The sequence below is a fragment of the Myxocyprinus asiaticus genome, chromosome 31, assembly GCF_019703515.2.
Source record: "Myxocyprinus asiaticus isolate MX2 ecotype Aquarium Trade chromosome 31, UBuf_Myxa_2, whole genome shotgun sequence".
Classification (NCBI taxonomy): domain Eukaryota; kingdom Metazoa; phylum Chordata; class Actinopteri; order Cypriniformes; family Catostomidae; genus Myxocyprinus; species Myxocyprinus asiaticus.
Genome location: NC_059374.1, coordinates 1,467,049 through 1,478,982, shown reverse-complemented (window position 1 = coordinate 1,478,982; position 11,934 = coordinate 1,467,049). Strand labels below are relative to the sequence as shown.

General features: G+C 35.1%; 1 protein-coding gene across 1 annotated transcript in view; it reads left to right on the top strand.

The window, feature by feature from the left end:
• The window catches only part of gfm1 (G elongation factor, mitochondrial 1), a 37,407-nt gene that overhangs the window by 3,756 nt on the left and 21,717 nt on the right, over positions 1-11,934 (top strand). The window contains exons 3-13 of the mRNA XM_051665172.1: positions 1,102-1,234; positions 1,498-1,702; positions 2,355-2,471; positions 2,614-2,764; positions 5,466-5,620; positions 7,475-7,559; positions 7,653-7,790; positions 7,975-8,076; positions 10,290-10,346; positions 10,427-10,564; positions 10,804-10,886. Coding sequence (XP_051521132.1) covers positions 1,102-1,234; positions 1,498-1,702; positions 2,355-2,471; positions 2,614-2,764; positions 5,466-5,620; positions 7,475-7,559; positions 7,653-7,790; positions 7,975-8,076; positions 10,290-10,346; positions 10,427-10,564; positions 10,804-10,886 — 1,364 coding nt within the window. The remainder of the gene's footprint in view (positions 1-1,101; positions 1,235-1,497; positions 1,703-2,354; positions 2,472-2,613; positions 2,765-5,465; positions 5,621-7,474; positions 7,560-7,652; positions 7,791-7,974; positions 8,077-10,289; positions 10,347-10,426; positions 10,565-10,803; positions 10,887-11,934) is intronic.

Here is an 11,934-nt window from a genome sequence, read left to right as displayed (position 1 = left end):
TGAATAGTTGTTTAAAATAGTCAGATAGTTGGTCAAGTAGTTAAATAGTTGTTGTTTGAATAGTCGAGTGGTTTTGTTAGTGTAGTCGAATAGTTGTTGTTTAAAATAATCTGATAGTTGTTCAGGTGGTCGAATAGTTGTTCAATTAATAGTTGAGTGGTTTTTGTTCGAGTAGTTGTATTGTTGTTGTTTAAAATAGTCCAAATTTTTCAAGTAGTCAATTATTTGCATGAATAGTCATGTGTTTTTTGTTCGAATTGTAGAATAGTTGTTTAAAATAGTCAGATAGTTGTTCAAGTAGTCAAATAGTTGTTTGAATAGTCAAGTGGTTTTTGTTCGAGTAATCTAATAGTTGTTGTTTAAAATAGTCAGATAGTTATTGTTTGAATAGTTGAATGTTTTGTGTTTTAGTAGTTGAATAGTTGTTGAAAGTAGTCAGATAGTTGTTCAAGTAGTCAAATAGTTGTTGTTCGAGTAGTTGAATAGTTGTTGTTTGAACAGTCAAGCTGCCTTTAGGGGCACCATAGGTGTATTCTGAGTCAACAGATTTTTTTTTGGACATCATATTCATGCCAACTAGGTAGCTCACTAGATTTTGAGACACAGGGCCCTATTTTAATAGCACTACATCTTAAGCGGAGTGCTATGTGACACGCCATAAGTGCAAAGTCAGTGGACATGGCCATGAAGTTTGGTATTTTCGTGCAAGCATTCACTAAGTCTAGGTGGGTTGGCGAAAACATGCGCGCTAAGTGCTAGCAATATAAATGAGGATAGCCATTCAAAAGATGTTGGAAGCTGTTGTAAGTGGACTGTATGCAATACATTAGAAGACAGTATAAATACAGAACATTTGTGTCTTATATTATTTTGCACAGTAACTGCGTCTTTCTTGAATGTCAGACATAGTACCTTGATGACACGCTCTTTTTACACATGGAAAATGTTGTTCTCATCAGGACTAATTGGATGTAGGCTCTGTTAAAATATATAGAATGACAAAACACACTGTCATAGTGCATAGCACTGTGCCTAAACATGTATGAAAATAGGACTGTTTAGAGTTGTCTGTTTGTTGATCATGTGTTGTTTTCCGGTCAGGTGAAAGGTAAGGATGGAGTGGGAGCGATCATGGACTCTATGGAGTTGGAAAGACAGCGAGGAATCACTATACAATCTGCCGCTACATACACCATGTGGAAACAACACAACATCAACATCATCGACACGCCAGGTAACACAACAATTCAAACATCCTCTCTTTCGTGATCATGGTGCCATGACATTTTTAACACACAAATAGATGAAAAATGCAAAATAGCCATATTTATTTCCGAAACAATAACCTGACACCTCTGACTGAAGTAAACATGTAATGTGTAGAGGTTGTGTACAACATAGTTGTTGATAAATAGTAGGCAGTATGCAGTACACTAGTATTCAGTATGAATAATTATCTTCAGAGAACACCTGTACTCATGTGCAGTATCCCATCAGGTCATGTGGACTTCACCATCGAGGTGGAGCGAGCTCTCCGTGTGCTGGACGGGGCGGTGCTCGTCCTGTGTGCAGTCGGAGGGGTTCAGTGTCAGACGATGACTGTGAATCGACAGATGAAGCGCTACAGTGTGCCCTTCCTCACCTTCATCAACAAACTGGACCGCATGGGTGCCAACCCCAACAGAGGCCTTCAGCAGCTCAGGTAAACTCAGAGAATAGAACAGAATGAAAATACAGTATATTCTCAATTATAAAACATAACTAGTAACAGGTACGACACAACATTCACTTCACTGTTAAAATCTGTACATAAAAGGCATTGGAAAAGTACATCAATTAATGAATAAGGCCTGGAAACAACATTTCCGATTCAGTTTTAATGAAAGTTGAAATCTGTTGAAATATGAAAGAAACACCCATATTTTAAAAACAATATATATAAATGTATTCAATATAAAAACGTAGTCATACTCGGAAATGTTGTGATAAATGACTGTTGCAGCGTTTCATGCTTTATACATGTAATTTTAATAATTTGGATGTATTTACATTGCAACAGTTACTTCTAAAATGTGCTTTATACTTGTGCACAACTGCCTATTGTCCACTCGAGATGTGAATTAATGTGAAATTAAAACACAACTCCCTTTCGCCACGTTTATTTTAGCTCAATAACTCGTTGGTAATGTATTTTTCCACTTCCTGTGAAGTGATGTACTTTATGTACATGTACACTCGTTCCCTATGCCCTTCATTTTGAGCATATACAAAACCAACGATTAGCAGTCAAACAGATGCTTGGTCAGTGTAGTATCTCAAATTTGACTATCTTTTGCATTCTCAATTTCTTGCAGGACTAAACTCAATCAAAATGCAGCGTTTGTGAATATCCCCATCGGACTAGAGGGAAACCTGCGAGGGATTGTCGATCTGATCGAGGAGCGCAGCATCTTATTTGAAGGACCTTTCGGGTAGAACATGTTCTTACAGTACAATAATATGTGATTTACTCAGTAAACAAATCACATGTTCTTTAGAGTACTTCACAGGAACATTTTAAGGCTTGAGTTGTGCTCCTGATTTCTTGATATTCTTTCTCATGTTCCTGTGCAGTCAGAATATTCGTTTTGATGAGATCCCAGCGGAGATGCGTGCCGAGGCTGCAGACCGCAGACAGGAACTGGTGGAGTGTGTCGCTAACGCCGATGAAACACTTGGAGAGATGTTTCTAGAAGAGAAAGTTCCAAATGTTGATGACCTCAAGGTTAATCAGATTTTTTTAACAAGTAATTTTACCTTATAAAAGTTATGCAGTACACTGAAGCTCTTTTCTAAAACTAGTGAGCTGCCTTGCTGTCGACTGCTTATTTAGGTAGATACTAGAAGTCGACTAATATTGGATTTTGCCAATACCGATAGTTAAGCTTGTGGAAAAGACAGACAACCAATTAATCGGCCGACAGTTTTTTAAATCAATTTACAGAATGATAAACGCAGACATTGAGGCTACGACAGTCCAAAATTAATAAAATCCCAAAAGCAGTTTATTGTGCAACCAAAATCTCAATAATAACTAGAAAAATCAGATTTGGTGCATTACAGGGGACTTTCAACTTTAAACAAGTCAGAAATACACTAGGGACTCTTAATTTGATAAATACTAATAAAATACTCTGTATGTAAGTATTTACCAGAGGTTTATTGATGAGGAATAAAAAATTAGGAAACAAATCAACTATTGCCACCGATTAATCTGTAAATCCGATATATGGGTCTACCTCTAGTAGATACCTTCTAAGGCAGCATCCTAACTGAAATGAAACCTCATAAAAGTGTTTCTCAACTGTAGGGCTGTGATGATTATGAAATGTATTAATATTAAATTATTGCAATTATGGCGATTAATTGTCTTTTTTAGGGCTTTCATGATTAACTGTCATACAAACTGTCACACTTCTTAAGGTGTATGTGTGCTTCGTTTAGCTTAAGAAGTCATTTATTCATATTTAACTTGAAATCATAATAAAATAGTGATATATGAATTTCTTTAAGGTTTTTAAAACTTGGAAAGTATTGCACAGGTGAAGAATGACATGAAAAATATTTTAAATATCAAAATACTTCCAAATACTTGAAATATGTCTCTCTTTTTAATCTGTAGTCATTTCTCTGTTTAATCATATTACATTTACACTGTTGTTTTTGGAACCCAGCCGACGTGAATAGCTATTATATGATATGATATATTATAGAGGTATAAAGATATATCAGTTTTACTGATTAATCAGTGCCGATAGTTGCTTTTTGGAACTATTGATTATAGGAAAAAATCTCTACTGATAGTTGCCAATAGTTTTTGCATCATTTCAAAATAAGAGTCCTTGGTGTTTCGGGCTTGTTTAAAGTTGAAAGTCCCCTGTAATGCACCAAATCTTCATCTTTTATGGTTATTTTTAGGATTTTGGTTGAACAAAAAACTGCATCTGGGATTTTATTTATTTTAGACTTTGTCTTTGCACGTCATAGTAAAGAAAGTATACATATTTTTTTTTTACATTTCTATAAATCGGTTTTAAACACTATCGGCCAATTAATCGGTTATCTGCCTTTCCCACCACCATAGTCATCGGTATCTGCAAAAATCCACTATTGGTTGACCTTTATTATGTTAAATTATATTATATTATGCAATAGTAAATAATACTTTCACACATTATTCTAAGGCTCTTCTATTAAACTCATGAGCCCTTATTTAGCATGAAGACCTTTGAGATTTTGTGCGTATTTAAAAATATCTTGTTTCACACTATCATCTCCACAGAAATAGAGTACGAACCTGCAACGAGAACATTTGTCTTTACACGATCGTTAAATTAAAGTGAAACCGGAGCACTTTAAAATGCTAACTTGTATTTTGACAGGAGTATGACGCAAACCTAGAAGCAGATGGCTGTTTCATCAAAATGCTTCAGAAACTGTTGATCTTCCTGTGCTCTTCAGCAGCTGCTTTGAGTGCGGTCCGCACACTCGATGACACGCTCGGAGTTCATTTAGAGTGCTCGCATGAAAATAAAACACAAAAACGTGCCGTTCATGGCATTTCTATATTAGCTTAAAATACAATTAGGCCAATTGATTTTTAATAATAACTACTAGTAAACCTTTGAAGACAGACCTACCGTGAGCTCTGAGGTTGTTCATCGATGGCATATGCTTCTGTTGAAGCCATCAGTTCACTTATTTCAACTTCCTTTTTAACAAATCTTGTTTAAAAGCAGAATTCCCGTCAAAAGATCTCTGCAGCTCCACCCACTCCCATGATGCACTGTGAATGATGCAGTCGAGTCGCTCACCCTACACTCTCAAACTACTTATATATTTGTATATATATGAATATTTTGCAGTAAAATTAAAATATATTGTTTCTATATGTATAAACAACAACTTTAAATCAGCTGCTTTATACAGTATATTTCCATAGTTTTTAATTCGATTTCATCATTCGTAATTAGTGTTGTCAGATCAAAGTTCTTGAGGTTGTGATTCAGATCAGAGTTGGTTGGTTCGGTTCATGGCATACAACTCTTTTATGAAGGATTAGATGAAATCCCTATTGAAGAAACAATTGGGAAAACTACTCCGGGAACCAAGATGGCACTGTTGTGTTCAGTTGCCATAAGTGACTGATTTTAAGTGCTGTACATTCTGTAGGCAGCAACTGCACACATCACACAAATAGTGCATGAGAGACTCAACTCAATAGATTTGATAACTGACTCCAATAGAGTTTGATGTTAACATGATGGATCAGGAGCACAACTATGATGCCTTAAAATGCTGTCTAGGTAGGCAGCTCACTATGTTTTGGGTCAGATTTAGAGACTCCCTTCACATGTGTGACAGTTGACGTGTTAGATTGAGGGTCTGTGGTTATGGCTAATTGTTCAGTGTGTGTGTGTGTTCAGGCTGCAGTGCGCAGGGCGACTATCCAGCGCTTGTTCTCTCCTGTACTGGTGGGCAGCGCTCTGAAGAATAAAGGCGTTCAGCCGCTGTTAGATGCAGTGCTCGACTACCTGCCAAACCCCACTGAAGTCAACAACTACGCCATACTGAACCAAGAGTGAGTACACAAGACGACAGGCCTTCTGAATGCTGTCGGAAAGTTGAGAATGTCATCATGTTTTCCTAATGTTGATTTTTTTAGTGATGTGCATTTTATGTCATTTTGACTGAGTACACGACAGATAAACTGGCCAAGGGGTGATGCATCGAGTTTAGTTGGTTATTCAGAGTTATTGATTAAGATACATACGCATCAGACCGACATATTTTTTTATGGTTACATCATGTATCACTTCTTTTGCAGCATGTGCGTTGCATAAGGTTTAATCCTTTAAGCTCGGATGGGCCCGTGAGAAAAACAATTAATCATCAAAATATGAATAACTACAGTCTTGATCAATGCAAAATAGGTATAGTTTGAAACATGCAGGCATTGACCAAAACTGAACAAGTGCTTTGAAATTTGCAGACAAATCAGAAGTGTTCCGTTTTGATAATTTATAAAAAATGTTACACTGTACATGCAGTATTATTGCAATCTGTAAAAACATCAAACTGAACAAATAGCCATGTGTCATATGTTGCTGGAAAGCTCTCAAAGAGTAGAATACAACCAGCCTATTTGTTTTACTCACAGATAAAAATATAGTGAGTAATAGCTAAGTGTATTTCTTTTATAATTATGTTGGTGTTGCTTATATTCTGCGTTTTGGCTTATAACTTCACAAAAATTAAATGGAACAATTTATAATCACAGTATTACTTAGAGGAGGTGATTATCTTTAAAACGAGTCCACACACAAGGTAATCAGATGCATAGATCATTAGATAATCCACATGAAGCACACTGTTACATATGACCACCAGGAGATGGCGCCAAATACATGACACAGATGTAATGATGACTCAAATGACACAGAATGAAACTCATTCTCTGAAATCATGTCTGCATGATATGAAAAACCTTTGTTGTATTTGCATGTGTAATTAGTTCGCATGTACAATTATTATGTTTTGAGAGGCTTTTGAACACTTGGAGATGTTTTTGGACACTAGGAGAAATTATTTTTGTAATGCTATAACTTTTGATTGCTTTGTTGTATCAACACAAATATTTTTCAAAACAAAAACAGTTTTTCTGAGCCACCTTATTTACACCCAGAGATATATATTGTCAGATAGGAAAAATAAGAAAAAAAAAGTAAATTTTTGGCTCAATTTGTTTGGTGTTTTTTTTTTTTTCCAGCAGTTTCTTGAGTCTCAGAATGTATCATCATCCATATCATTAAACATTTTGAAAACAAGGAAATCTTTAAAAACACCTTCAGAGCTTAAAGGGTTAAAATAATTTTTAAAACATGTTTTTAGACCCCTGTGTTCTTTCTGTCTATCTGTTTTTAAACATGGTAATGTCCTGAGTGAACGCCCCCAATCCTCTTCAAACAGTGTTAGACGCTGCGGTTCTAGATTGAAAGTCAACGTATACAGATAGTCTCAACTCTAACTAATCACCCTAAGAGAATTGGGGGGTAAAATGTGTGTAACTGTCATGACAGTAACGTCACAGTGTAAAAAATCGTAGTGTTCCAAAAAATTGGCTTCATTTTTATATGCAATATATTGTATCATTTCTTATTTGTTTCTTTTGATTTGGAGTAAAATAGGACCATGACTTCTTCATAATATAAAGAAACAAGAAATTATATTTTGCATAAAGAAATTTGCTCAAGTATTTTTGCATTGTGACATTGTTGTAATTAAATCACACACTTTAATATTTCTCAAAGTACCTCCCAATATGCCATCATGATGTTTTGAAGTGTTTTCATGATCAATCATTGCTGTCATCCATCCCCAGTCTGTAAAGCATTGGTAATTTTTAAACATGTGGGTAAATAAATGTGCTATTCAGGGAGAGCAGTGACTGCACGAAAATTCTCATGGATCCAACAAGAGACACAACACAACCGTTTGTTGGTTTGGCCTTCAAACTTGAGGTGAGCTTTCAAATATGTTTATACATGCAAACACATGCAACTGAAAGAAGTGCGCCCATGAGTTGTGTAACTGTGTTTAATTTGTGTCTGCAGGCAGGTCGTTTTGGTCAGCTGACGTATGTGCGCGTGTATCAGGGCTGTCTGAAGAAAACTGAGTACATCTACAACACCCGCACGGGGAAGAGGGTCAGAGTTCAGAGACTCGTGCGACTCCACGCTGACCAGATGGAGGTGAGAAGCATGAAATAAACCAACAAGCTTTATTTCAGGAGTGTAGAGTGCAGACTGTACAATGTTGAATAAGAAGGTTTTATCTTTATTAAATAACAATTTTCTATCAATGACAAATCACTTGTTGTGTGTTTGAATGTGAAATGTTGTATGTGGGTTGTATCATGTTTTCTGTGTTCTTCAGGATGTAGAGGAGGTGTACCCAGGTGACATCTGTGCTCTGTTTGGCATTGACTGTGCCAGTGGAGATACATTCACTTCCCGCACTAATGCCAACCTCTCTATGGTACGTAGTGTTTCATCAGGTGTAAGAGTGAATGTGAGGGAATCTCATGAATCCGGTTATATTTAAACCCAAATCAATACAAATCAAATGTAAAATCATGTTTTGCTTAAAGAAAATGACGTTTAAAGATTTTATTTTTATTTTTTGCATTGTGACATTTTCAGGACACTTAAGCACATTTTACTCCCCAATTCGCATTACCGTTACTTGTCCAAGTCAAGTCATTTTTATTTGTATAGCATTTTTCATGACACACATCGTTACCAATTCATTAAGCAGTTTAACTCTTTAAGCTCGGATGGGCCCGCCGTAGAGAAAAAAAATACTTGTCTAAATATTACTAAGTATAGTCTAGACCAACACAAAAGAGGTATCGTTTGAAAGCTTGGAAGCTCTACTGTACAATGTATTTATTAATAATTTTGAACTGCAGATATTATTGTAATTGTTGAAACATCAAACTGATCAAATAACCATATGCCATTGGAAAGCTCTAGAAGAGTAGAATACAACCAACCTATTTGTTTTACAGACAAAAATATAGTGAGTAAAAGCTTATACTGTATGTCTTTGACATACATATTACATGTAAACAGGTGTTGCTTATATACCGCGTTTTCACTTATAACCTCACGAAAAATAAAAAGAACATAAAATATCACATAACATTACTTAGAGGAGGTGATTATCTTTAAAATGAGCCCACACACAATGTAATCGGATGTATATATCATTAGATAATCCACATGAAGCACAATGTGCACACTGCACATAATGTGATATTTGGCTAAAAACACGTTAGCTTTCATGGATCAGATGACATCATCAGATGATGTAGTACGTTGTCCAGCATCATGGAACAGTAAACCAATCGTATTAGGATTCAGATCACTGCAACCAGAGGTGGAAGTCATCCAAATATGGGCACAGAGGATCGTTCACTGTAATTACATATGACCACCAGGAGATGGCACCAGGTACATGCATCAGACTCAATGATGACTCAAATGACACAGAATGAAACTGAATGAGATCTCGTTACTCGCGCTTGCATGCTTTGGAGAGAGAGCATACCTTTAGTCATTGTTGTGTAATTAGTTCTTATGTACGGTTATTATGTTTTTTTTTTTGTTTGGAGAGGCTAAATTTAAAATATAACATCTAAAATAACACAAAATTTAACTCAGTTACAGGTGACTTAATTGGGAACAAAACAAAAAAGCAGAAGCAACCTAATTTACAGCCTGATATATATATAATGTCAGATAAGAAAAATAAGTAAATCTTTGGACTAGTGTTTTTGTGATTTCTTAGGTTGAGAGTCTCAGTTTATCATAATCTATATCAGTAAAAAACATTAAAGTTTTCTTTAAAATGATACCAAAAAAGACTCTTTGTGTTTTAGTTTTTTATCATAGTTATAAGGCTTTAATTTTGGGTATGCCGCTGAAACAGGACATCTTTAAAAATACCCTCAGATTTTAAAGGGTTAAATGAAAATGTGATTGAAAATCATGCTTTAAAAATGATTTGTATTTAGTCCCCCAGTGAGCAATCTGAAGGCGACTGTGGTTAGGAACACCAAACTCCATAAGATGTTGATTAATGGAGAAAAGTAACCTTGGGAGAAACCAGATTCACTGTGGGGGCCAGTTCCCCTCTGACTAAGACATTTTATTTGTACTATTCCCATTGTTTTCAATGAGGATTCTCATCATTACCTTAACTCTGTCAGTTTGATTGTTTTGCATTACTGTACAATGATTTTTTAAAAACTAAAATCAGCAGAAATGAAAGGCAGTACCAAGGGAGTACTACTATGATGTATAAATACTTTACAATTTACGTAATATATCATATTTTTAAAATGCGGTAATGAGAATAATATCATAATGACCATCTTTTTACACATTTCAGTAAGGAGAATTGGAAGTCATTAAAATAATATCACAATATAAAAAAATCTTAAAATATAGAAAAAATAGGCTTTTTTCTTTTCTTTATGCAAAAACCATACTTAATTGCCATGAAAATAATGTCACAATGCCAACATTTTCATTATTAAAATAAAATTATAATGTCTTTTTGTGTTTCTTTTGATTCTTGGCTGAAATATGGCCTGGACATGTTTTCATGTGATTCACCACAGTACACACTAAAAGGGGTACATAGGTGTGTCATCGCCTAACATTAATTAAAATGTGTATTTCCAGGAATCGATTCATATTCCTGATCCAGTGATCTCAATGTCCATGCAACCCTCTAACAAGGTAGAAAAATCAGTCCAGTGCTCATTCATTTACAAACATAATCTGTATAATACAGTAATCAGTCATCTTCTGTCCATTAGAACGACACGGATAAATTCTCGAAGGGAATCAATCGTTTCACCAGAGAAGACCCCACATTCAGAGTTCATTACGACACTGAGAGTAAAGAGACCATCATCTCTGGCATGGGTGAACTTCACTTAGAGATCTACTCGCAGGTGCTGCACATTTGGCATACTGTAGGAAGAACAAAACAAATATTATGTAATGCGGTATTTGCACTGATGTTACGAATAATCACATCTTTTGTTTTTCATATAAAATATTAAATAATCAAGTAATCAAAAAACCATTTAATTCGCTTGTCAAAAGATACTATTATTTAATATACAAATCATTTTTCTTGTGTGTTTATGTGATTAATATGTAATACCTGCTGTATGTGTTTGTGTTGTAGAGGATGGAGAGAGAATATAACTGTCCATGTGTGATGGGGAAACCAAAAGTGGCGTTTAGAGAGTCGGTGACCAGCGCTGTGCCGTAAGTCTGATAGCACACATGGGTTTCACACTCATCTCACTGCCAAAGAGCTGTTATTAACATCCTGCAGTATATCAGCACAGACTGCAGCGCCACCTAGTGCTTATAGATTTACAGCCTCATTCACTTATGATCACATTTGATCAGGTCTGTCGCGATTTTTAGCATGATTAAATCACCAAAAGAGTTTAGAGCAGAAATATATTACAATTACCTGATATAATATAACTGTTCTGATGTAAAACTTTTCACTGAAAAGACCAGAGTCGACCAGAAAAAGAGACGTATTATATGTTTTTGGAATTTATTATAATATTTAATAATAATATTTCTATCCCTGTGCAATATTTTTACTTGTTAAGGTTTATAAAATACACCAAGAAAGACAATTTATCTTTGAACAAATTTCCTAATCACAACAGTCCTAGATTTGATGCTTCATTTTGTAGATTTTCAGGGTTCAACTGTCATGGAAAACTTGGAAATATTAAGGAATTTAAAAACTGACTTTTGAAAAGATTTTTAACAAAGTCAGTCCTGAATTAGTTTTAGAGTTGGTTAAAAAATAAATGTAAAAAAACTTTAGTGTCTTAGTGTTTTTAATCACCATTTCTGTTGTTGTATTTTCAACTTGTTATTCGACATGGAAATAGCCAAGGAAGCTTGTATGGTGTTAAATCACAATCAAACATAACATTTTCCAGGCCTGGAAACATTTCTAGTGTGATGACTATACAGTTTTCTAGTTGTGCACTGCTCTAAAATATTGCATTGGGCAGAAATAGCTTTTTGTTTATCTATTGAACTCGAGTGAATGGAAAAGTCATGGCATTTGTTCCTCGTTAAAAGTGACAAATAAATTGAGATTTAAAAAAGGCCGAAGCTGACATGTAAAATGTTCTTATACATACACGCACAGGAAAGCATTTACGATGCAGAAGAATATTCTGATGTGAATCCAAATTTGGTTTGATTATGTAAACATCTCTGAATATCCACTGTAACAGAATATTCGATTATATCTGCACACGTCCACAAGAATTAATTC